General features: G+C 39.3%; 1 protein-coding gene across 1 annotated transcript in view; it reads right to left on the reverse strand.

Moving 5' to 3' along the window:
• The window catches only part of b4galt2 (UDP-Gal:betaGlcNAc beta 1,4- galactosyltransferase, polypeptide 2), a 187,187-nt gene that overhangs the window by 18,550 nt on the left and 141,205 nt on the right, over positions 1-27,432 (reverse strand). Inside the window, exons 5-6 of the mRNA XM_038717739.1 lie at positions 22,871-23,058; positions 15,874-15,996 (exon numbers count right to left, since the gene is read on the reverse strand). Of these exons, the coding sequence (XP_038573667.1) occupies positions 15,874-15,996; positions 22,871-23,058 (311 nt within the window). The remainder of the gene's footprint in view (positions 1-15,873; positions 15,997-22,870; positions 23,059-27,432) is intronic.

The raw sequence follows: 27,432 nt of genomic DNA on the forward strand, positions 1-27,432 counted from the left end.
AGTCTGCTTCTTTCTGAGATCGCTTTTTCCAACAAATTTGACAATATTTCTCCGGGCAGTGCAGTAATAGACAGTGCCAGGGCCAACAGTTTGTCGGACTTAGCAACTAAGGGGGGCGGGGCTTAGCGAAGGGTCAATTGTAAGTTGCTTTGGATAAAAGCAAGCAGCTAAATGAATAAATGTAATGCTACAGTACTTGTTAGATATTGCCAAAGTACTTGAAAAATCTTTTTGTGCAGCCCTGTTCATTGACTTGTCAAAAGCCTTCACACAGCTGATCATTCCATTTTGTTGAGATAATTGTCCTCACTGGGTGACACCTGCGTGTGGTTTATAAAGAGTGATAGAACCCAGGCCACTGAAACAGATGGTGTGAAGTCAAATGTCCTAAAAGGGAGTTCCTCAAGGTTTGATTTTGGGTCCCTTGCTGTTCACTTTATGTATAAATGATATTTATAACAGTGTGAGGAACTGTAAATATCATTTTATGCTGAAGACACTGTTATTTATGATACTGCTTTATCCAGTGCTCAAGCACTTGCTTATCTTAATCAGATTTTTCACTTCTACACAAATCTCTTATTGATCTTAAGCACATCAAATTAGTACGCTGGATGGTTCTGTTATAGAACGTGTTACAACTTATAAATATCTTAGTATTTTTAGTGGGATGAACATCCTACTTTTAAAACACATATTACTGACTTGATGTGGAAGCTAAGATTTAAAATCGGGTTCTTTTATAGAAATAAATCATGCCTGTCTTACCAGCATAGAATTGACATTGTAGAAGCTACTTTTATGTCTTACTTTATTATAGTGATAAACTGTATGCATGCTTCAAATGTTTCGTTGAAGCCTCTCAATGCAGTTTATCATAATGCCTTGCAGTTTATTACTATTGCCAATGTTAATTGCTGCAGCAAAAAGCAAATATGTGTATTTCCTAAAATATCAAGCTATAGTTTTAGAGGTGTAGGTAGACAGTCTTTGAACTTTGGACAGAACCAGCCTAGTGTGTGCTTATACTAGGCTACATGCTGGATCTAGCTCCATATTTATAGTATAGACATGAGTGTGATATCAATCTTCTCATTTCATCTTGCACTCACTATTTTCATATTCCTTTAACTAAGGAGCCAGTAGACTTCAAACAGAGCTACCCTGGCTAGCTGTTTCCCCATCCTTCCCCATCCTCCAGTATTTACGCTAAAGTAAAGGGGAAAATAGTTTATTTGTTTAACATAACTATAGTGTCCTTTCTCTGGTGTGCTTCTCGTCCATCTCTTTTCATAACCCCCCCCCCCCCGTTAATCTCTAAGCTTCCTCATGTTAAAATTCCTCTTCTGTTCTTTTCACGTCCATTCTCTTCTCTTCCCGTCCCTTTCTTTATCTTTTGGCTTGTATCTCCCTTCCCCTCTGTCCTCCTCTCCCTTCCCCTTTCATTTTTCTCCTCCTTCTTTACAGACCAGTGAAATGTAAATAACCCAGAATGTAGCCCTTTGCCATCAAAAGTACATCAACCCTTAACAGGCGAACCCAAACTCCATCAAAACAACCTCCCATAAATACATTTATTTGAAAACTAAATAACACATCTTCCTCTCTCTCTCTCTCTCTCTCTCTCTCTCACGAGTCTCAGTGACTTTGCTGACTTGGCACATATGTATAGATGATTGCCTTTGTCAGTGTGTCAGCGTGTGCGCGCACATATGAGCATGCATGCATTTGCATAATTTAGAGATTTATTATGTTGCAAATAAAGTGAGGGTGAAAGAGTGAGCAAGACAGCCCTCTCCTTCTCTCCTCAGCTTTTCAGTGCAGTGAGCTTAGTTATACATTATGCACAGTTCTGCATCTTCAGAATAATCTTCTTCATGCCCGTTGCCCTGCAGAGTCTGTAAGGCTCGACTGTCTCAGACTGAATCAGCTAGAAATGTGAATCCCTCCTTCTTCTCTGATTCAGTATGAACATCAATTTCATTCTGAGATTTAATTCATGAAAGATATTTTGGAGAAAATAAAGTATTTTCTTTGTTTTGTTGTTTGCCGTAAAGAACAAATTGTATCAATTCCACTGTGCAAAAAGATGACAAGTTGTAGCTGGTTGAGGTGGAGCTACAGTTTTAATTCCAGGGGTTGCCAAACTAGGGGTTGGGCCCCCTCCAAAGGACCACAAGATAAATCTGAGGGTTCTTGAGATGACTGATGAGGTAGACAAGAAGAAAAAAACAAATCTCTGTTTGCTTTTTAATGTATAGCCACTTTCTTGTACAGTATTACAATTAAATCTATCCCTCACTAAGCAAATATGAAGTGTGCAGAAGGAAAATTATGAGTCAGTGTCTACAGATGGCATAATTAGTGGTGTCTGACAGCTTGAAAATTTCTGAATTCACAAACACTTCCAAGTGTTTAGTTTGTGCTTTAAAGTTCTCTTCACTAAAGTACTCTTTAAAGTACAATTTTACCCACCCCAGTCACAGCCTGTTCACCCTGCTGCCGTTTCAGTTGCCGCACCACCAGACTGCAGAGCAGCTTCCCCCCCCAAGCTATCAAACTTTTAAACTCGAATTCATCCTTAGCACTGCTCCACTGAATATAGTTTATTTCTGTTTACCATTTTTATAACTGCCTTTATATTACTGTGTATTGTCTGCTACATAGCAGAAGGGAGTTACAAACTTAATTTCATTACAACCTGATGTAATGTGACAAATAAATCTACCTTATGCCTTGCAGTACTGGTCTAAGTTCTATTACCAGTGGAACACATGACTATGTGTAAGTTGAAAAGAGTTGCTCATAGTTATATAATAGAACATTTTTACCTAAATCAGCTGTTTCCCTCAATACTGTGGAGAGTTTTAGCATCTTTCAGCTCATTGTTTTGATTTATGTACCACAACTTACTGTTTTACTTTACTCATGAACCTTGTTTGTAATAGCTGCAGACATATTTTTTTTTAGAGAAAAAGCTCTGACAAACAGACTGTACACTGCCTGTCCAGCACCAAGAGGCAGACAGACAAAGTTAGCATTAGCAAAATTAAGTGTTTAGCTGCTAAACAGACAGATATTTCCCCCCAGGAGTTGGTGTAGGCCAAAACAGAGCTAAAAGAAGAGTGATTGAACTTACATTCATCAGGTGGCCACAAAAATTACTCCAAATGAAAGCTAATGTTGCTACTTGTCTGAGACATAACAACTTTCAATGTGGTGTTCGCCCAAGTGGACATAACAATAAATAAATGCAGGTTTAAACTAATCACACATATATTTGTATGAAGTGCCAAATGTTTTGCACATGCAAACCATGTTTGAACACCTCGTAATGTGTTTATTACATCCACGGTTACAACTGTCAAAGTTTCTTACTGGCTGTACATGAGCCACAGAGTCACAGCAGAATTGGTTAATAAGGGCAACTCGGGTTACTAATACAAACGTGCAGATGAAGGAATACACCAAATTAAAAATTCTGTTTGTGTGGTGAAATGATAAGAAGCAGTTTCAAGCCTGTGTGGCCACTTTTTAGTGTAGGAGATGTTAAAGCTTCTGAGATGATGGTCAACTAGACCGTAATCCTTCCAGCATCCCCAGTGTTGTCAAACGTTGGCAATGAAGTTAGCTGGCTTCTGAAACATAAATTTATTTGCTTGTGTAAAATATTATCAGATCTTTTGCTGCGTCGCTGTATCTCAGCCTGTTAACTTCCCCGCCTGCTTTCAAAACTCCTCTCATGAAACGCTCTTTCGGTGGGCTGGCTCTCCATCTCATTATCTGTCAATCTGAAACTTTGCGTGATGATTAAATGCTGGTCCAAGATTCTTGTTCACAAAAGGAACACACACATACACACACAGACGCAAGGCATTCTTATTATTCCACACATATGCATGCTCCTCAGTCGAATACATTCTCACATTGTTTGATGAATGAAGCTCAGGGTTGTTCTGTCTAATAGGGTTCATTTGGTTTTGGGGGGAACATTGTGTGCAAAAAATGTCTAAAAGGAACATACACTTCGGCTGTGACCTTGTTGTGGGGTTGTGTGTTTTTGTGTTTGTATATGTGTGTGTTGTTATGAACTGTGTAGTAACAAATCAAATGGCTTCTCTTCATTCTTGTAGACAGCACGGAACTGTGTCCTTGGACCAAAACAAAACTTCAGCTGGAGCACACAACAGACACACACTCCAAAAACACATCAGTGCAGTCATTATTTTTCACTACTCTGACAGGCAGTAGGCAGTAACATGGCGTGACAGCGTAGTGAGAGTATTATGTAAGGGACAGGACTGAGGATACAGTTGAGCTGCAGGATGGAAAGCTTCAGCGTCCCCTGTGTGATGTATATAATCCGGAGCAGACTCATTCGAAAGCCACCTCCGCTGAAACACAGCAGGTGGGTGGCTGCTGTAAGATTCCCCACTGTGCGGGACCTTTAAGCATTCTCTGACGTTCTGTTTTTTTTTTTTTTTTGGGAGGGTCGATAAAAAAAAAAGGTTGGGAGCAGAAGGATAAAAATGTAAAAAATGTTTGTGTCATGGCAAGATAAAAGCAATCGCCTCTGCTAATGCAAACCGAGCGTTTCACACTGCTGCTGTTTCACATTAAAAAACATTCAACAGGTGAAACACTGGGTGGTTTTTATTGTTAAGCAGTCACAGGAGACACAGTGCATTTGTCAGGACTGAAATCTTGAGGCTTCCAACTTTATATAAGGTACTTTTATTCTGATTGAGCTGTTACTCTGGTCATTGTTGGAATAAAAAGCTCTATAAAAACGCAGCTACAGTTGGACTCCTGGAATGAATCCATTAAACATTTAAGTCTACTTAACTTACAGAGGAAACTTATTCATTTGAAAAGCTAAGAAGATTGTGAAGTAGAGTGGACTGTCCAGCACTTCTCTCTCCTTAGAAACATATCTGCCCCCTAATGTTATCTACCATGAAAAATTTCATTTGTAGCCTGAGGCAGAGAAGGTCTCTGTGTGTGTGTGTGTATGTGTGTATTAAAGAACAATATTATAGCAGTTTGGACACTGGTCTGGACACACACACACACGGACACACATGGCCTGGACCTGTTTGATTGGATTAATCAGGAATTTCTCCAGCTCTCCTCCTTTATTCCCACCAGTGGAGTTAATTGCATTAGAGCAATGGAGTGGAGGAAAATTGGGAGCTAAGTCCTGCCTCAGTTCCCTCTGACTGCAGAAATGAGATGGGAGAGGAAGAGGAAGAGGAAGAGGAGGAGGAGGAGGAGGAGGAGGAGGAGGAGGAGGAGGAGGAGGAGAAGATGCACAGCACAGAGAAAGTAACAGCAAATAAAAGTAAAGGTGTGCGGGTGTGAACAGGAGAAAGAGAAACAATTTTTAGCGCAGCAGGAACACATCTGGATGCTGCATGAGTGAGAAACGCTCAAATGGCCGTTTGCCAGTTTTACTACAAGTAGGGCTAGTTAATGAGACTGTAGCCCATTAGTTTGACTGATATAAAATAATCTTAATATAAAATACTTTGTCTGAAAAGCTGCCTTTTTCAGAGACATGAGTAGGGATGTAAGGCGGGAAAACAATGACCTCCAAATCAGCCAATCTGAAAGCTAATAAACCAATATCAATGCCATTTTAGAAAAGACCTAGAAGGCAAATATATTTTAAAAGGAAGGGGAATAATGACCTAATCCTGTGTTTTATTTATCAAGGATAACATATTGATTATTCAGGACTATCCTAACATAGTATAGTCCCTTGGTGAAGTTTGTTTATTTATATGTATGTTGGTTTTACTCAACCTAAGTCTGTATTTTATGTTTGGTTATTTATTGGGAAGCTCTTTGTGGTATCTGCTCTTGAGAGGCGGTATTTAAATAAATGTACTAACTTTAATTTTGAAGGATTCAGGCTGGAAATCCTATTCTTGCTGCTGCTGGTGGGAAACAATCAAACAATTTCTTGTCAAAACGCACTTTGTCAATACATCGCAAACGTTTTGCACAAAATGCGAGCTATTTATTTCTTTCTCTCCCATCTACATATTTTTATCTACATATTTTTATCCAGGTCCTGTAAAGAAGCACTAATTTATGTTTTCTCCCTTGCTTAAAAGACTCAGTCCCTAAAATAATCCTCAAATGAATGTGTCAGTTTAATACCATTTACTAACATTCACGTTATATTAACATATGTGCTTGTATACAAAGGAAGCTAAATGTTTCTGCAAATAAAAAAAGGTCAGTAAAATGAGTTTTGGTCAATTCCACGCCACTCCAACACCCTGCACATTTTCTTCCTAAGGATCTTCCCCTCTTCTGTCACATTTTCTGTTAGATCATCACTCTTTATTGTGTCCTCTGATACAATTTCACACATAATGGGTACACAAGAGAGGAAGAGAGAACTGTATGTATTCCAGTTTTAAAACTCAACAAAGATTGAGCCCTTACTGGGAAGGTAACATGCAATGAAAGCGCACATTTGGGTCAGTGGATAGGTTACTGTTCAGCTCCAATAGTAATGTAAGGGTCCCACAGAGCCTTGGATCTGTATTTTAAGGATATAAGATATACAGTATATCTGCTGTCAGTTACATTTTCTGTGTTGCTGTCTTTTCAAGATTTAAATATGAAAGAACTTTGAGATCTTACTTACTTTTTTAGATTTTATTTTTTTCTTGGTCCTAGTTAAGATGATGATGGCTACATTTGTGGAGCTGGTAAAAAGCTTTTACAGGAAAACCAATAAAAAGGGTGTTACAGTAATCTATCCTGCTGGTGACAAATGCATAGACACGTTTTCAGAATCTGTCTGGGATATAAAGCATTGCATTGCTGCCAATATGTGATATAAATTCAGGTCAGCTTTGATAATAATTCCTCGGTTTTTGACGTGATCAGTGGTCTTGGGAATTGGGACTCCAAACCGGCACAGACCTGCTGCCTCTGAACATTTGCACCCAGCGTTAAGATTTCAAAACTATGGTGAGGCAGTGTGGAGCGCCACCTTCATGCTTCAACAGCCTTTTTCCAACCAAAGACAAGACAACGTCATCACACAGGACGGACATTCAGGCACATTAAAATGGTTAATGATGTACACCAACCACTCATCTCTGCGGCACATTCACTGCTTGCTGGTGCTTTCCTCCGTCACCTCGTCTTCACTTCCACTGCCTCTTTTGTACTTAAAACAGATTAAAATAAGTGACTTTCTGTGGTGAAAAATGACAGAAGTTGCTGAAATGTATACGTAAAATGCTGTTAAATCATCTGCTGAATCACTCAAAAGGATCAATGCTCCCTTTATGAATTCTTTAATGTGAGAAGAGGTACAGACTGTTTAGTCGTAAAGATTAGAAGACCTTGGGGCTTCTCAATTTCTTGATATGTGGACTGTTGGAAACTGGTTCTTAGTGGATTTTGTTGTTTAGGGAAGAAGCCATGATAGCTAGGAGGAGCGTAGACACCCCTCTTTATGACTTGTCCTGTGGGTATATGTCGGCAAGTAGAATATTTTATCAAGATGACAATATTGTATTGTTTGCATCCTGGTGCCAGTACTACATAAATATATTTAATATAAATATAACTGAGATGGATCAGAGAGTAGCTTTTTATTAATCAGAAAAGAGACTGACCAGAGAGTGGATTTTTATTTATCACTTAGAGGCCTGGAAAAAGAAAGTAAATTATTGCCATCTGGACAAAGACACAGGTACTTAAAATGGAGGAGAGCAGGAGTTTTGTACTGTCGGCCATTGCAGCTTTGACAAAACTGCCTCTATATATTGTGTGCTGGAATGTATGAATGTATTTATGGGGACTCTGTTTGTTGTATTTAAGTTATGCTTAAAACAAGCTTGGCTAGATGACATGTAGTACGACCATGTTTAAAGACAAATTGTGCAGTTCAGTTTAATGCATCATTAATAGACTTCTGAATACACTGGAATTACTACTGAGTAAACTCTTTTTACTATTGTGTTTATTAGTTAACCCCATATGTAATAACAATTATTTTTTTGAGAAAGAATGATGCTGATGCTAGCTATGATACTCAAAACTACTAAAATGCTCTCTGAAGGTTTCAGAGGAGCGAGGCATCGAGTGCTGTTTAAAACAGATCAAATCATCTCTTCCTGTCCTGTAAGATGCCTTCAAACTGTCCTGTAACAGTCAATTTTGAAGGCAGCATCAATGCTGACTCAATGCTGCTATTATCCAAAAGTCTGTGCGCCAGAGGTAGCTCTAAAAAAATGGACAAGATGGCAGACGAACAAGTCAAATTCTTCTAGTTTTTCAAAGTTTTTAGAAGTTTTTTTGCTTCGATTTTAGTATGATTTCTGGGTGTCTGTTAGCCATTTGCCTTTTCAGTAGCTAGCTAGCTGACGCTAAGGCTAGTGACTGACAGCCAGAAGAGACGCAAGACGGCAAACTGACGTCACGCGTTGCCATAAATTCTGCCCTAAAAGGCTGTTTGAAACCAATGTTCATAGAAGATGCCTTCACTTGAAAGTAATGCCTTTAGGGCACCTGTCCATTACGATAGTGAGGCAACTGCCTTCTGTTTATAACAGAGTCTGAGTAGTCATAGTAAACTTTCAGTGTGTCTTCCATTCTATGTTTAAATTAGGCCTCAAATAACCCTTTACAAAACCTTACAAAGTGCCTCACAGTTCTAAATGAAATGAAACAGAATATACAGCTAAAAGAGAAAAAAGAACATGAACCCAACGATCAATCAAAGCAAGTGAGAACATCACTAAAGGATAGGACAGTTTTAAACATGAGGCATCAAACACTCAATAGAGTTCGCTGACCCGACCCAAGGGTGCAGACCTCCACAACCTGGAAGTGTGACTGAACTTATCAAAGGCTTGGCATTCTCAAAGTGTTAAGCCCAAAATATCCTGACTCGTACACCAGTGTCAAAGCTTCACAGAAACGCATGCAGTCCTTGTGCTGCTGTGGCTGCATGTGTACATGATGCTGGCTCAGGCTCTGCTGAAAGCCACTGCAGGGAGATTTAGAGGGAGGAAGGGTAAAGGGCAAGGAAGAAAGAGAAGGAGCACTGGAGGAAGAGAGTGCGTGTGTGTGTTGAAGGCTGGTCTTCCACTGAAGCCCTTGGGACTGGTACAGACTTTGCCCAAGGCTACTGCTGCATGTTCAGAGAGGGTGAGAGGAGGGTGAGAAAGATACCCCCGTCCTCTCCATTTCTCTCGCTGTAATATGCACCAACTTTATAGACAGGGGAGGGAGGGGGACGCGGCACTGGCAGTTGTGTAAGTGGCATGTGTCCTATCCGCCATGGGCTCGGGCCACACTGAGCAGCAGGGACAGCTAGTTCCCCTGGGCTGGCCCATTTCAGACCGTGCCATGGTCTGTGGCATCACAGCCAGCATAAAAAGGGAAATCGCTGGAGGGAAGCACGAGAGGGAGATAGGAAAAGAGACGTAGGCAGTTATAGGGGCAGAGGAGAGGAAAAATAGATTAAGGGAGGGATGCTGAAGTACAGTGTGAAAGAGCCATTTAGTGATTTAGGTGTTGCTGCTTTTTCTGGGGCAGCTTTCAAAGAACAGCAGATGGAGGTTCAGTGTCCAGTCAAGGACACTTTGACTGGACACCAGGCTGATGGACACATTGGCTGCTTACACGGTTCAAACCTGTGAACTCTGCTAGCTTTTAACGACAGAGAAAAAACAAGAGACAGATTTTCACGGATGTCGCACACTCTGATCCATCCCTGCACCCTCCTCCTCTAGTTGTTTTACTGAGTACTGAGAGACTGAGCCGTCTAGCCTGTTGGGTCACTCAGCTGGAAACTCCATCCTCCCCACTGCCCGCTACCACAGCTTTCACACAGACCTCATAAGAATGACTAATAATAAGCTTTTCCCTATTGATCGCTGAAGGGAAAATGTGCCTCTACAGGACCAGGCAAAGGGCATGATTACACCCCCACCTGTATGCTCTGCACAGAGTAGCTTTGAGCCAAATGCTAAAGTCAGCATGCTAATCATGACAATTGTGATATTTAGCAACTACTGTTTAACAGGATCACCATCTTATTTTAGCTCGTTAGCATGCTAGCATTTGCTAATTAGCAGTAAAGTACAGTTGGCATTGCAGATTTGGTCATAAACTAAAGTTCTGGGGTCTCATTTATAAATGGTGCGTTCCCAAAAAAACTTGACGGGAAAATGTGCGTCCTGTAAGTAAACTCTAAACCATGCGTTACCACATAAAGAGTAAAAATGAAAAATGGCAACTCACATGGCAGAAGGATGAAACTGTTTGAAATGAAGGCCTACTATTGTGTAAAATATATCAAAATATTACCTCTGAGTAGTATAGGCTTAAAGCCTTTCTAAATATTCATACACTCGTTTGATTGATTTTCCCTGAAGTGCGCAATAAAAAAAACATAATTTAAGATAATTTGCGGTGCACAAGACCGTGCACATGACTGAGGATAATAAACACAAACGGAGATATCTGTTTCTGCAAAAGAACACCTCAAATATGTTTAAACAGTTTAATCAGGAATCATATTAACTAATAGGCCTACTTGCATGCATTGAAATTTATTCTCATAAATAAGGTGAACAGGAGGAGAAATTATATTTAAACTGATGCCGTTTTCAGTGCGTCAGCTGAACAAATACGAGGGCATAGTTTCATGTATTGTTATCACATGTTCGTTAGCGCACCAAACGCTGTGCGCCAGCGTGTGGATGTGATGCGCTGCTTGTAAAAACACATTACGGAAAAATAACACTATTTTATTGTCAGTTACAACAAGTCACGGGCTATTTCTTTTAACTCATCGCGAGCCTCATTAAGTGAGTGGACTGTTTGTGTAGCCTAAATAAATGTTTAAACACAAGCGGAATGCATTTGGTTTACTCTCTTTTCAAACGGGACCTGGGTCATCCCGTCTTGCGTGTGTGTGTCCCCCTCCAAACCGTGACGTCACAACTCAAGAGAAATGCCCCTTCCTGCAGATCGGTTATAAAGGGTGGAGCTCCGGTGCCCCCTTTCCTCCGGTGCACAAGCGTTGCGTGAAAGTGCGTTTTTTTAACCACCAAACAACATGCTTCAGCTTCACTAAAAGGAATGTCAGTGTCACACTGAGTTAAATCTCGTTTTGTAGGTTTTCTGTCAGAATTTATCTCCTTTACTTCCTGCAGTCAGGACGTATTAATATTAATGAGGGGTGTTTCACTGACCATTTATAAGCAACTATGGGCGTTTGAAGGGTCAGACATGGAGCTCCCTCACATGCGCCAAATTTCAAGTTGATTGTGATTTATAAAGGGAACTTGCTTAAAAGTGTGCTTACGCACGGTTTTATAAGTCTGAATATTTTTTGCCGTACGCCATTTTTGGCTTTTGGGTGCATGTACACTTTAATGAGGTTTCTTCAACATGAGTGAGTAGGAGTACATTTTTGCTTGCGTCTTGACACTTGGATCACTTGATTTCTCAGTGAAAGGCTTAAAAACAAGCCAGGCCTGAGAAGCAAAGGTGGATGGGGGGAGGGGGTGTGAGCCTTGGAGAACGATTGAACCGCTGGATTTTCACCCACAGCTGAGACCAAATACACAGCAGGATAAATTAATGTTTTTTCTCCAATTGTCAGTTTACACAGGGTGAGATTTATGATCAACTCTCTATTGCACTTTGTTCTTGCACTGAGATATGGCAGTTGTTAGCAAATAAGACAAGACAAATCACAGTGCAGATATAGTTCAATACATTGGAGCTGTGTACAGAAACAAAGATCATTTAGGTTGCAAGTTTCTGTTCTGTAAAAAGCATCTAAAAATGATGCATTAAAGCAATCACCTATGCAACTTATTTTTTGTTTACAACAATGCCACTGCCAGCAGAAACTTTAATCTGCCACACTGCGGTGCATTGAGTGAGTTTGAACCACTAGGATGCAAACAGACAAGAAAGGCTAATCTGTTAGCAGCCAACTGCCAACTTACACATCCAGCTAACAGCAGACAAACCTCCCATTTGGAGTCGTGCTTCTGGCCACCTGATGAATGTATGTCCAATATCTAGTGGTATTTTTTCTGGCTTCACTAACTTCTGAGAAAATTATTTTAATGTTTAGCCTGCTAGATGTTCATCTTTGTGCTGTAAATCTGAAGCAATGTCCAAAAAACGACATAATGCAGCAAAGAGCAACGGTGTTGATTTTGTTAGAGATTTGCACTATGACCAAACTATGTCAGATGTTATCAGATCATTGGATGTGATGCCAGCATGGGAAAAAAAAAATCACCTAATGCAGGTTTAAAGAAATACTCCACCAAACACCTTTTGACCATCAAACCTTGTAGCTTGCTCCTACAGGAGACGGCACTTGTAGTCAGGCAGGATTCGCAATCTTACTGTGAATTTCAACAGTGACCCAGATTCATATTCCAAGGAGTCCAAAGTCTAAAGAAACTTCTCAAACAACTCCTGCAGAAAAATCCACATCTCTCACTGCCGTCCATCTGTATTCTGAATATGCTGCAAACACACAGCACAGTTAGGTGCTCACTTTTGTTCCACCCAAGTGTGTTCGCTCATGTTGGTTACAAAATAAGACCTTTTTTTGGTGGACTCAACCAGCAACTTCTACTGTAGTTCTACTTAATTTAGTAATTTTATGCCTTCTCTCATGACAACAGTGGAGAATTTCAACAGAACAGGTGTGATCTTGTTGCATTCAGATTAGGGTTTAATGTAAAAACATGGGTATAACAAGTGGTTGCATAGTTAGAGTATCCTATTGACATTTTATTTTTAAACTCAAAATACAAAGTGGTTGAATTGCATTATGGTCTTTAACTTACCTGAATTACTTAAAGCAAGGCCATGTAACTTTTTAAAGAAAAAATAACACATTGCTCCTCTTACAAATAATGAAAAGTGATATTCTAAATGAATAAAATGTACCTTGATCAACACACTCAGGGTCAGTGTTATGACCAGTAGATTATGGTGGCTAATGTTAGCTAGTTTTAGTTAGGCAAACTTTAGATATTGCTGCTCTTTAACTGACATTACTCAGATGATATGATGACTTTTGCTACAGTCACACTGCATATTAGCATGTAACAATTTTAATGGTTTTAAAAATAAAATAATTAGAAAACACACTGCATCTCACCAGGGGACATACTTGTTATGGAAAAAAACATGCAATAATGATAATGTTTGTTTATATTTTAAAGTTGTTTCCCCTGCATTTCTGCCTTTATTGGATAGTATACAACAGGGGTTAGTCTGACACACTGTGGGCCCCTTCTATTTCTGGGATAATGATGTTATGTAAGTACAGCTGCCATGATGCTCTGTGGGATGTAAACAGTAAGCAAAATGTTTCCAGGGATTCAGTGAGTTATGCTGTGATCTACAACTTAAGCCCTATTTTTTAGCCTGTATTTGTTTACATTTTGAAATTGGCACCTTTAATGTATGCCAAATTAGCTAATAGAAGCTCATGTTTGCTATGTGCCCATGGATGTATAGACAGCCATCACTGGCTTACTTTGATTTTGAAGAAAACTTAAAAACATAATGAGTCTTAAGTAAGTTCTGGATTTATGAGGAACACTTTTTTCTAGGATTTCTAAGTGTAATTAATAACATTTATTTAGGATGGACATCAGAGGTAATGATATCCTCGAAAGGTTTAAGTCAAACTCAATCCAACAATATGTGTATCACAGTTTGAAAACATCTGGTGTAAAGCGAAGAGCTTACAGAAAATGAGGGAGTGAGAGCGGTGGTCCCGGATGTACTCAACTCTGGCACATAGTGATTATATGGCATCTTAAACCTCTATGCCACCAGGATGTTCCACTGATATAATTAAAGCAACTGACCCCAGACAGTCTTGGAAATTGAAGGGAAATTCAATTAGCCATTATCCGGTAACTGCCATGTATGGCCAGAGTGTCCACTGGTCATCACAAATTACATCAGACTCACTTTATGTACAAAGTACTACAGAGGAAGGAAAAGCTACAAAGAAACTTTTGCTCTTTGGTTCAGAGGAAATTAGTTGTGTAGCTGTGTGGGAAATATCTCAGCAGGATGTAATTCTGTTTGCATTTTGCGTCTTATCCAAATAAATGTGAACATTTAGCAGTGTTTACATGTTCAGTGAAAAGCTTCTCCTTTGAGATCTACGGATGAATTTATCAACGTAGCCTTGTAAATGTATGTATAGACACTATGCAGGTGAATCTGAATTGCAGAAATCAATGTCTGAATGATTCAACTGAGATTTTAATGATATTCCCACGCGTCACTTCACATTTCATAGCAGCTGCAATTGCTCAGTTCGAGTGCAGAAAATATCTCGAGGGAAATCTACAGCATCTAATGGCCAACTGCAACTATCATCCAATAAAAAAGTTAGAGGTTTAACTTTATCTATCATCCATAGACACATTATTGCGCTCCCCCCCCCCCCACACACACACAGACAGAAACACAAATGCACACGCGACATGACTATTCAGTGAACCGCACATGGATCTCTTTTTATCTCATCTTGCCAGACGCTGACAAACAACTGTAATCTCTTGAATACTGTGTTGACTGACACAGTCCATTCTCAAAAACACCAATTTTCAAATGGTCTATTTTCAGTTTTCTTATAATGCTATTAAACTGAGAGGAGAAAGATAAGCTTCACAGTGTGAAAGTGACAGCGGGACAGAGAGAGAGAAAGAAAAAGAGAAAACAAAGAATGGAGATACAATAAAGATGGAGGTCGCATTTTGTCTGTGAGGAGCCATCCTGCTGCGTTTGTGTTTATAATTAGTGTAGCCAAGCCGCGTTCTCTGTATGCATATGCATCTGTTTATGTGACAAAAATAAATTAAAAATTTAAGCTAATTCGCCACGGAGACTGTCAACTTTTTCAATTATGAAATTTATGCAACCTTAAATGTTTATTTCAGCAGTATGAAGAGGACATTTCCAGTGTGTTGATGTGACTGGCAGGGGTAACATGTGCAATGGAGTGGTTACAGAGGGATATATGGAATATGTCAACTGTGATTAAGGCACAATGCAAAGGTAGTTTCATTATTTCTATGCAAAATCATTTGTTTAATTGTCAGATCATAAGTTCACCAGGTAATTAAAAACAATTTTCAGTCCAAACAACCGTCTGAGTAGACCATAAATTAAACTAATGGCTCTGTAAGTGGTTCAACACATTTAAGCAGTCTTAAGTCATCTGCAGTCTTCCTGTCAAACAGATATTCTTCCCCTGGATTTGATTTCAGCTCACTTCCATAGTAATATTATTAGTGAACTTGAGCAAGTCATTAAAAGCTGACTGAAGTGCTTCAAAAGGTTAATTTATTTGCTAATCATTCTCCTTCTCCGAACAATTACAATAAATCATCCACTCCATGAGGAACTTCACTGCCACTTTCAGCTGAGAGACTTGATTTCGCCACATTTACCGCTACAATCGGCAGTAGAGGCTAAAATGATGAGCATATTTGTGTGCACATCAATGTGTGTGTGCGTGTGTGTGTGCGTGTGTGTGTGTGTGTGTGTGTGTGCGCACGTGTTGCAGTTGGTGGTCTGACAAGGATTTTATTCCAAACAGATGACTGAACATAACCCTGACAGATGCAATATTACTGTTTTTTCCTGTGGCTGAACTCATTACAAAATGCTAATCTTGACAAGTAATTTAGTGTAGTTTGAGTTTGAGTTTACTTTACTTGCCTGATCACAATTTAAACATAGACATAATGGTAGACAGGATAATGTCACATTTAAATGGTGAAGAAATAAGAGCCAGCAGCGCATGCTATGTCTGTCCATGGTTACCTGTTGTAGATGTCATCGTCCTCCCCTCCCCAGCCCCAGTACTCGTTTGGGAAACCGTTGATCTTCAGAAACTGTTTTTTACTGAGGCCTGAAACTCCTCCAAAGTAGCCTGCGTAGGGCAGCCTTCACAAGAGGAGAGAAGAAGAGATGGGATGGATGAGGGAAGGAGAAAATGAAAGGTGGGAGAATATATAAAGGAAGCAGGTTATTACGTTTCAAATCATATACATGTAGCATTTTAAATGAATATATTTTTACAATTTTTTTTAGAATTGCATAAACAAACAAGATCCTTCATACAGTAGAAAGATTAGCAGCTTCAACTCTGTGATCCCTTTTAACATCCTAATTAGTGAAGTAAAAGAGAAATGTCTTTGCAACAGGAAACAACAGCGTTCACAGGAAATTTGGACTCAACAACACCAACAATAATCCGAGTATGATCTACCATCATTTTAACCATGGCCTCATTTGTTTACAGCATTTATAGGAAGCCGTTAGCATTAGCAGAAAACACCAAATCGAACATTTAATAACAAAAATCCAGTGCAACATCTGAAGGATTTCCTAGTCCCCAATATTGTAGGAAAAACTAAACCGCAGTTCATTACATGACATCAAATAAAATTGGCATCCACTCAAATAATCGTTAATAATATTACTAATATAATATTTCTTAAAGTTAGTGGAAGGTGCCAGCTTTTTTTTTTTTTTTTTGCATTTGACTTGCAGAAATGGCAGAATTTACATTTGAATCATATTACATCATGAAGTGTTTTGGGCAATCAGATCTTTTCCTAACGTGTATTAGATACATTTTTAAGTGGATAATTTATGGGTGCGCCTCTACAGTAAGTGGATAATCCATATCCATATATAATCCACTCAAGACACATGAAATGACCGGGTGTAAAGAGAGGCTATAGTATCACTACATACTGTAGGGCTCCGGTGGTTAGAAGCAGCCAAATAAATATTGGCTGATTATTAGCCAAGTTACCTTTTTAGCATTTTCATATTTGCCCCAAAATCAACCTTGTGACCTTATCGGTTAAAAAAGACACATGACAAAGCGACTACAGCTTAGAGTAGAATGAATGAGTGAAAAGATAAGAACAGAGGGAATGAAGAGAAGACATACAAGAAAGAAAATGAATAGAAGAGGAAGGAAGAAAGAACAAGGCAATAAAATGACGGAGGGTTTGTGTTCTGTTTATGAAAATACCAGCCATTTGTACGGTGTGTGTGTGTGTGTGTGTGTGTGTGTGTGTGTGTGTGTGTGTAGACAGTGGACAAAAGAGGGCGGACAGGTGTTTTATTTTTTCCTCAAAAGTTGTGAGACTGGTGGAGTGGGATGGACGTCAGCTGCGAATGTCATGACAGGCGCCTGGAGTCTACCCGGAGGGTGATGTGTGTGTGTGTGTGTGTGTGTACATGTGTGTATATTCTGTACAGTATGTGTTGTCAAACGCATGACAGGTCCCTGTTGAAAGATGACAAGCAGAAACTAATGAGTCCGTATGTTTCCAGCAACAATATGGAGTGTGTGTGTGTGCTTCTCCTTAAAATGGACACATGCTAGTGCAGAAGAAGAAGAGAAAAATCGAGAGAGAAACTGGAAATTGTTTTTATATTTTTATTGAGAACTTAAGAACTTAGTCTCACTTGTAACAGGATAAAGAAAAGTCTTAATAATCTTCAACGGTGTGACTCCATGAACTAGTCTGAAAAATACTGCATAAGCACGATAGAAATGCAGCAATAATGTTATGATGCCAATTTGGTGACTTCTTGTCCTCTTATTCTGTACAAATATATTTTCTCTCTGAGGAGTGACTGACACATGTCAAAGGTCAGCTTAGCTCCGCTGGTTTACTTTTTTACAACAAGTATTAGCATGGACGGCAGAGAATGAAACACCTGGGGCAGGTGAATAAGTGACAATAAGTGGATAATTCCAAGCCATATTATTCTGCAAATAAAAATACAATTTTAAATACAATATACTGGGCTCCACTGGACAGATGATGAAGTTTATCATTGTGTTGTGGCATTTAAAAGTACACTGATTAGTTGGAAAGGTGACCTGCCCTAAATTTTCAACCGTTAGTTCAGTATGGATTTTAAAGGTCCTGAAAACTTATTTTCTCAAATAGCTTCCTTCTTTGAGTGCTGGGATACACTTGACACTTTTATGCTAAAGCTGGAACCGTTGTGGTTATTCCACATGGCAAATTTCTGTATTTGTGTTATTATTTGTCATACACCACTCTGAATTTAGCAAAGTTTGAATCAAAATCTGATGTTGTGGGTTTTTCTGCTTATGTTGCCAGGACCGTCAATCAACCCTTAATGAAACGACACACACATATTCATAATCAAACACATTAGCAGAGTCTTTAACTGTTATTTTATTGTGTTTCTAACTTAAAAAGTGATCGTTCCTTATTTAATTTAATTTAAGTATTTAATATTACAGAGAAATTCTAAATTGTGGAAACCAGGTTTTTTTTCCATCCATCGTCAACCGCTTATCCTGCGTAAGAGCCAATCCCAGCTGACATCGGGCGAAACGCGGGGTACAGGCCATGGACAGGTCACCAGTCCATTGCAGGGCCACACATAGACAAACAACCACTCTCAACTAAGGACAATTAACCTAGTCTTTGGACTGTGGGAGGAAGCCGGAGCACCTGGAGAGAACCCACGCAGACACGGGGAGAACATGCAAACTCCACACAGAAAGGCCGGGACGACAGGGGTTCCAACCAACGACCTTCCTGCTGTGGCGACAGTGCTAACCACTGCACCACCGTGCTGCCCTGTTTTTATGGTCTTTAACCTGTGAAATTATTGTAAAAGTAACATTTCTTGTCTATTAACTCCATCAAACAAGCTGAATGCATTTCCTGCATCAGCATTCAGCATTTTCAGCTTGCGGTCTTCTTCTCCTGTATAGCATATTGTGCATTGTTTACCATTTTGATTATTTCACATATTGCCTGTCTTTAATTTTCTCAAAAGCGTGCCAACGTTGCCAGGATAAGGTCATGACCTAGTATAAATGTGCTCTCTGTAAATGTGCAAATGGGCTGTAGCACACTCACAGTGCGCCTACCCAAGAAACAAGCACTTAAGCTTCCACAGCATGTTGTATAATATAATGGTAATATAATTTAATACATTGCATAAGGTCCCTTGAGAGGCGATAATTTGTGGAATGTTTTTGAAAGAGTCGTGTTGTGAAATGGACTTCAAGGTGACCCTTTCTGCTCAGAGAGCTGTAAGGTGTTGTCAGGTGCTAAGGTAATGGAATAGCACTTCATGTGACCTGACTTTCACCGGCGATGTTTTCACTATTTATCAAAAAACTACTAATGCTTTTACATTTGAGAGCAGCTACGATCGTCTTCCTGAAATGACTCAGCTAAAATGCTAAATTTACCCTCTGCGCTAAGTCAGCGTCATGATGCCTAAATCAAAAGTTTCACTAGTTCTTTATTTGCTTGTTTGTTTCTTGCTGACTTTATTTCCTTTCATTTGGAAGTGCTAAATGCTAAAACTGGAAGGGCCGAACAAAAAAAGTTGGTGGGCTGACTCAGACTACTTTAACCTTGGGAGCCAATTTTCTACAAGGATCTGATTTTTACATCAGCAATTAACTTCAATCAATTTTGTGACCTTCCACTCACTCAAACCACCAGGCTTAACTTTAATCCCTCTGTCCTTCATTTTCTGGGGGCCAAAAAACTCTGGTAAAACGATTTAAAGTCCTGACTGATTCATTGCTAATAAGAAGCGTTTGCTACAACCCTGGTATTGTATATTTGTGCCAGATAGAATTAGCTTATTGAGCACTATATCAGGGACCCGCTGGAGGGTTTTCAGTAGGGTAACTCTTGTGGACTGACAACTCTTGGATGGGGTAGGGCGCATTCACTCGCCATGTTAGGGTAATTTAATTATTGCTTCTAGTGCTTTTAGATAATTAAGGGCAGGTGTGGTGCCTTTATGCAAGAAGACATAAATAAAACAGAACCAATCATTCAGTGCTGGCGGAAAACTCTGGAGCTGTACACTGCATTTTGATAACATGCATCATGGTTACCCCTTAGCTTTAAAATCACATCCATTGCACACAAAGCCAAAGTGATTGGTGGGGGTGTTCCTCTCTGACAAAGGTTTCTTTCAATATATTTCCTATTCAGATTTCATTGGTAGTTTTTTCTCATTCAAAGGAGGTCTAAAATTCATTGTGGTGGGTAAGGCGGTGAAACTGCCCACCACATTATCTTTTGAGGATGAGTCATTAATTAGCTTGTGTCTGTCTTGTCTGACCAGCACACTAAAACCCAATGATATTCAGTCATATCATATCAATAACTGAGAGGCCTGAACTAGAGAATGTATGACATTTTTCCATCTAATTGTCATGCGAATTTTAAGCAGACTTTTGAAATGTCACCAAAAAGAAAAAAAAGTAAATGTGAAATACATGCGTTTCCATCAGCTGGTTTGGAGCGAATAAACCAGGCTATAGCAAGCGTAGTTACACATAATAATAAACGTATGGGTTTCAAACCAGAAACAAAACTAGTCACATGGAACTGATGGCTACTGATCTTAGAAAAATGGAGAGAGTGTGTTTCAAGCGACCAAGTTGCTACCAGCCATTTCTCCGGCAAGACGCCGACAGCGGAAACAGCTGATCATTGTGAGTTACAGGGGTTGGACAATGAAACTGAAACACCTGGTTTTAGACCACAATCATTTATTAGTACGGTGTAGGGCCTCCTTTTGCGGCCAATACAGCGTCAATTCGTCTTGGGAATGACATATACAAGTCCTGCACAGTGGTCAGAGGGATTTTAAGCCATTCTTCTTGCAGGATAGTGGCCAGGTCACGACGTGATGCTGGTGGAGGAAAATGTTTCCTTACTCGCTCCTCCAAAACACCCCAAAGTGGCTCAATAATATTTAGATCTGGTGACTGTGCAGGCCATGGGAGATGTTCAACTTCACTTTCATGTTCATCAAACCAATCTTTCACCAGTCTTGCTGTGTGTATTGGTGCATTGTCATCCTGATACACGGCACCTCCTTCAGGATACAATGTTTGAACCATTGGATGCACATGGTCCTCCAGAATGGTTCGGTAGTCCTTGGCAGTGACGCGCCCATCTAGCACAAGTATGGGGCCAAGGGAATGCCATGATATGGCAGTCCAAACGATCACTGATCCACCCCCATGCTTCACTCTGGGCATGCAACAGTCTGGGTGGTACGCTTCTTTGGGGCTTCTCCACACCGTAACTCTCCCGGATGTGGGGAAAACAGTAAAGGCGGACTCATCAGAGAACAATACATGTTTCACATTGTCCACATCCCAAGATTTGCGCTCCTTGCACCATTGAAACCGACGTTTGGCATTGGCACGAGGGACCAAAGGTTTGGCTATAGCAGCCCGGCCGTGTATATTGACCCTGTGGAGCTCCCGACGGACAATTTTGGTGGAAACAGGAGAGTTGAGGTGCACATTTAATTCTGCCGTGATTTGGGCAGCCGTGGTTTTATGTTTTTTGGATACAATCCGGGTTAGCACCCGAACATCCCTTTTAGACAGCTTCCTCTTGCGTCCACAGTTAATCCTGTTGGATGTGGTTCGTCCTTCTTGGTGGTATGCTGACATTACCCTGGATACCGTGGCTCTTGATACATCACAAAGACTTGCTGTCTTGGTCACAGATGCGCCAGCAAGACGTGCACCAACAATTTGTCCTCTTTTGAACTCTGGTATGTCACCCATAATGTTGTGTGCATTGCAATATTTTGAGCAAAACTGTGCTCTTACCCTGCTAATTGGACCTTCACAGTCTGCTCTTATTGGTTCAATGTGCAATTAATGAAGATTGGCCACCAGGCTGGTCCAATTTAGCCATGAAACCTCCCACACTAAAATGAGAGGCGTCTCAGTTTCATTGTCCAACCCCTGTACGTCAGAGCTTATTTGCCAAAAGTGTTCCCATCTCCCATTTAGCGCATTAACAGTTTTTTGACAAAGGCAAAAACCACCTCAAGCAAGTGTAAAAACGTTTTTGCAAAATCAAGGATTTTTTTTTCAAATTTTGCCGTTTCCATCAACCTTTTCTAATGCGATAATTCAAAAGGCGCATAAAAAATGTTGATGGAAACACGGCTAATGACTATTCAAATAGTTGCAGATTCCTTTTTACTCTATGTGTATGTTTATACTCTAGTGTACTGTATGTGTACTGCGTTTTTACTGGGGAGCCTGGTGATCAACACTAAAGTTTACTAAGTTTCTCATTAGTGAATTTACCCACAACGACAGCACATTGTCATTGTCAGCACAAGTCAGTGCCTCACTGATATAAATCATGGAAAACACACAGTGTCGTCTTGTACAGATCCTTTAGGCTACAGAAACAGCAGCTGCAGCAGACTGCCCAGCAACTTGATTCATACAGGTTGATCTAGCAGGTCCATCATTCGAACACAGCCTTCAAAATTAATAAGGGTGTTTTAACAAGCTGCAGACTTGTTAGTTACGCTTTGCATCATGTGCTCTTGTCAGGACTACAGAAGTATGACCAAATAAAAATTGGCAGCGGTGGACTGTGTTGTATTTTCATGTTAATTTAGACTTCACACAAGGATTTCAAAGTATAATGAGATTTAGTCAAATTAAATACTGCTCTGTCAATTGTCTGTCAGAACAAAGACTGTCTGTAAAATGTTTTGTTAGGCTGCCAATTACATATTTAAATTCCACATATTTACATTTTACAAGAGAGATTAGCTCAAACTAAAATGAGAAATTAGACTTTGGCAAATGCCATATAAAGTGAACGTCAGTGTTCCTAAGCATCAAGACTTATTATGGTAAATGCAAGTAGGAACTTGTGCTAAGAAGGTGGGTACTGTGGTCCCTCGTCAGCCCTAAAAATAACATGCAAGTTGAAAATTGTCTCCTCACCTGAAACCAAACTTGTCCATGGCGATGGCGAAGTGTCTCGGTTGGTCGTAGCAGTGGTACAGGTTGCGGTCGTCCATTGGGATCAGGTCCACGTCACTAAAGATGAAGCAGTCGTACTCTGCGTCCTTCAAAGCCTCTGTGTAGCCAACATTTAACAACTTGGCACGGTTGAAGGTGTCCTCACCCAACTGCAAAAAAACAAAACAAAACAAAACACACACACACAAGAAAGACCATTATTTAATTCAATTCAATTTTTCAGTTCAATTTTATTTATATAGCACCAAATCACAACAACAGTTATCTCAGAGCACTTTTCATAAAAGAGCAGGTCTAGACCATACTCTGTGATGTTATTTACAGAAGCCCAACAATTTGTTTGCATATAGATGAGGAGGGAAGATCATGTAGCTTCATCAGCATGTTATCTGCCTGAAAGGCTCTGTGTGAAAAAGGTTTAACAGCTTGGAACATGTCGCTGTCTGAAACACAAATCAGGATGTTCAATTAAACAGATAACAGGTTCCGTAACTCTCTTTCTATAATTTACACGTGCCCTCAAATTGTGATAGCGTGCCAACCTGTAAGGTAAAATGCAGAGTAATACAAGTTAAAGGGCACTAAATGATACAGAGATAATTAATACTGCCAAAATATATAAAACATGATATTTTCATTATACTTCAACACAATTAATGTGGCTTAGAGTGGTGTAGAAGCAAACTGCAATTATGAAGTGGTTTATGTAGCCTACGGTAACAACAACTGGATGCTTAATCGCTACAGCCAATGTTACCATAAAGAAAGAGGAAATGAGTCAGACCAAGCCAAAGGAGGTCAGGCTCACATCAAAGGTGCTTTTTCTCTGGATTAAGCCAGTACGAACGTTTGTGTTTGTTGATCTCATGTTGCCTGAAACAGTGAAAAACATCTGCTTCTGAGACTCTGAGACAAATTCCAGTATTTTTCAAGCATTTTTTGTGGTATCTGTTTACTTCTGTTGAAGCAGAATAATGCAATATATGAAATGAATAGGTAAGGTAAATGTTTGTTATGTCTAGGGTTGCCAACTGTCCCGTAAAATGAAGAACCATCCTGTAATTGGAAACTAAATATGTGTATTAAGCAGATATGTGAGGAGCTTTGTTACGTATTTTTGAGAATAAATTCAAGTGGGAGGTAAATATTACAGGTTGGACTACATGACAATAAGAAAGGGTGATGTAAATTAGATAGAAGGAAACTGTCTCGTTGCTATGGTACGCCTGATAGCGGTGCATAGGACTTCCTCTCACACCCAAGTGTGCAGGCATTTTTATGTTATGTCTAGATAAGTCTACTAATGAAGGGTAATGCAAGAGTTAAGACCCACAGTTTTGAACAAAATGAGAAGTCCAGGGCCAGGACGACGTGATTCTCAATTTAGTGCATGTGATGTTGATGATGATAGACTGAACCATGCAATAGCATCAGAAAGGTTAAATAACAACAACAAAAGGCTACCGTTTCAAAATCAAAGAATATGTTTTTTTTTTCAGAGCACCCACATAAGAACGTAGCACGAGCAGAGCACTAAATATTTTTACAATTTTTGAATGATTCTGTGAAGGGGGAGGTGCAGAAACAGCTGGTGAGAGTGAAGCCTGAACTGAAGTTATAGTTAGAAGCTCCACAAGCTCTGATCAGGTTAAAATCCAGATGAGATTTAATACACTTTCATTTACACATATTAATGCACACATCTTCGTTGACAAGATCACAAATCAGATTGCAATTTGTCTTGGTTTTCCTGGGCTACATGCAAATAACAGCCAGAGGTGTTTTGGTATTGTCACTGCCAAAATTCCCAGAAGAAGAACACCACGCACTTTAAATTCAACAATTTACAGTTCAGCTCACAGCCATCCATAAACAAACACAAACACATGAATGACATGCTCTCACACCCATACATATCAATGCTCTCTCGTCAACATAGTTCATTCATTGATTAAACTGATCAGGGATCAAATAAATTCTACAACAGCATGTTATGTCTTGTATGAGCCCCTTCCCTGTTGTTACTCCAACAAGTACAATTTAGTCAAAAAGTGACATAATGTAACGGAATCCATGGTGCTTGTCACTACCCACCTCTAATCAATATTTAGTGTCCTCAGTAGGCTGTATTTATCTCTGCAACATGCACTATGAAATTATGTGTGTGTTAACCCAAAGAGAGAGGAATGCTGCAGTGAAATGCATCTGTTTTCCAGTCTCGCATGGCCCAGGTTCAGCAGCACAGCAACATAAAATAGTCCCAGTTAATATATATAACAGTTATAAATTCAATAATGTACAAGGCACTGTATGTCTCTTTCTAGAGTCCAAAAGCTCAGCTTGGTAAAATCCAAGTTCTTGTCAAGCTGCAGGGAGGTCAGCGAGCAAGAAGTGAAGCTACTGCGCAACCTGACACTCTTTGGCAGATACTTTTCTGATGCATGTTGACAGCCCACCCTCATCGAACACTCTCTGAATTTATTCTACTTTTCATGAGAAGTGCATGCAGCCTGAATAACCGGAAGCAGACAGAGACAGAGATGTACTCTCCACGAGTAAGATAAAAATTCAAACCCTTTGTACTGTCAGTACCTGGTACATGCATTAACAGGCCGAGTCATCAGGACAATTTTCCCTCAGGAAACGCTTTTATTCACTTACTGTACAACTAGTCCATTTATTTGAGCACAAATGCCCTCAAATCCCTGAGCAAGGGCAAGCATCAGCCAGTGCAACAAGTCAAGCTCTAGTTCAGTTCAGCAACTACAGCTGCTCCATTGTTGAATAAGGACATAAAAAGACTGAATTTAGTTACAAAAAGAGTCAACAGATGGTAAAAGTATAACCTTCACATTTGAGCTAAAAGATTAGTCAATTAATGATTAGTTTATTGACAGAAAATTAAGTATTTTGATAATAAATAAACACTTTAGTGAGCAAGCAAAAAGAAAAACAAACAAAAAAAAACTGGTAAACATTCCTTTATTCCAGTTTCTCAAATGTGAGGATTAGTGTCTTTTTCCATACCTTATGTGACAGTAAATTTTTGAGTTTTGGATTGTTGGTCGGCCGAAGCAAGCAATCTTCAACTTGAGTGCTAGGAAATGTGTTATTAGTATTTTTCAGCATTTTCTCACATTTTATAGACAAAACAATTTATCAACTAAACAGTAAATAATCTGTAGATTGAAAGTGTTCATTACTTGAGACCTATGCCACATGTAAATATATGAATTGTTCCATTTCCAGGAATGGAAAACACAATTAACTAATACCAAAGACTGTTTTAATCCTGTTACGTCAGAGTATTTGATTAAATCAAATCTATTGTATAAAGAAACTACATTTCACACAGCTTAATATAAATATGAAAAGAAGGTTTGGACATTAGAACATTAAAAAGCATGACAACTATTCATCATCTAGAAGTTGATGAATACTTGCAAGAGTCAAACATAATGTTATTACAGACAAGGTCTGATAATCAAACTTTTCAAATTGCTCTTTATTTTTGGACTTTCTGTAGTGCTGTTGTTGGATTATATGATTTTGAGGTGTCTTCTAAGTAATTGCAGGCAGGACACAATAAAAATGTTATTCATTCATTAATAGTAATAAGTGTAAGTTACCTTTCCTGATATACAGTTACAGTTACAATAGTGAGCTACAAATAAATGTACAGTATATACACTGGATATACACTTTGCTTTTTGAGTTGTTATGACTGTCATTTAGACTTTTAAAGTCCTTATTCAAAATCTCCAAGATGTGAGGGGCCCCACACGACAAGATTACATTTGTTTATGTAAATGAGACTGGGGCTTCATTCCTCATATCATAAAAAAAGGACATCCCAGTTGGATGAATGCCTCGGTATCTACAGTATGCAGCAGAACAATTCCCCACTGTTACTCAATTGCTGCAGTCACATATTCCTTGGCCATTAGGGAAAACCACCCACTTTCAGCACAGAACATCTCTGAGATAATTATTTTATTTTTTCGGAGGTACACTTCCATACCGGTGCATTATCTATTCGGACCGAATCAAGTACAATGTGTAATCCCCTTGGTAAGCCTACTAATACCTGAGATTCGAGAGCATAATCCCCTGTGCAGGTAACAGAAAAATCTATTGTCACAAATCCACTGGGGCTCCACATATCTAGCTAAAGTGGTCTTCTGGCTGTTGTTGATCACAGTTGGTTCAGTAAGTTGGAACAACATCATATGGGGTTAGGAAAGCAACATACAGTATGACTGATCTCAGCTCAGAAACTAAGGAAAGCAAGATCACCAGCTGATACTTTCGAACAAAAACAGTGAAATACATCTTCAAAAACAGAAGTATTAATTCTTAAAATTAATATAAAATATATAAATATAAATATATATATAAATATATATTATATAAATATAAAATTAATTTTATATAAATAATACAATATTCAGTGATTCTTGGGAATTGGAAGGAAATATGTAAATAAACAGATGAGATTTAGTGAAAAATTTAAATGATTTAAA

The sequence above is a fragment of the Micropterus salmoides genome, unplaced genomic scaffold (genome assembly GCF_014851395.1).
Source record: "Micropterus salmoides isolate LMB-PRFRI ecotype aquatic unplaced genomic scaffold, ASM1485139v1 Ms_hic_scaffold_14, whole genome shotgun sequence".
In the NCBI taxonomy this organism is placed as follows: domain Eukaryota; kingdom Metazoa; phylum Chordata; class Actinopteri; order Centrarchiformes; family Centrarchidae; genus Micropterus; species Micropterus salmoides.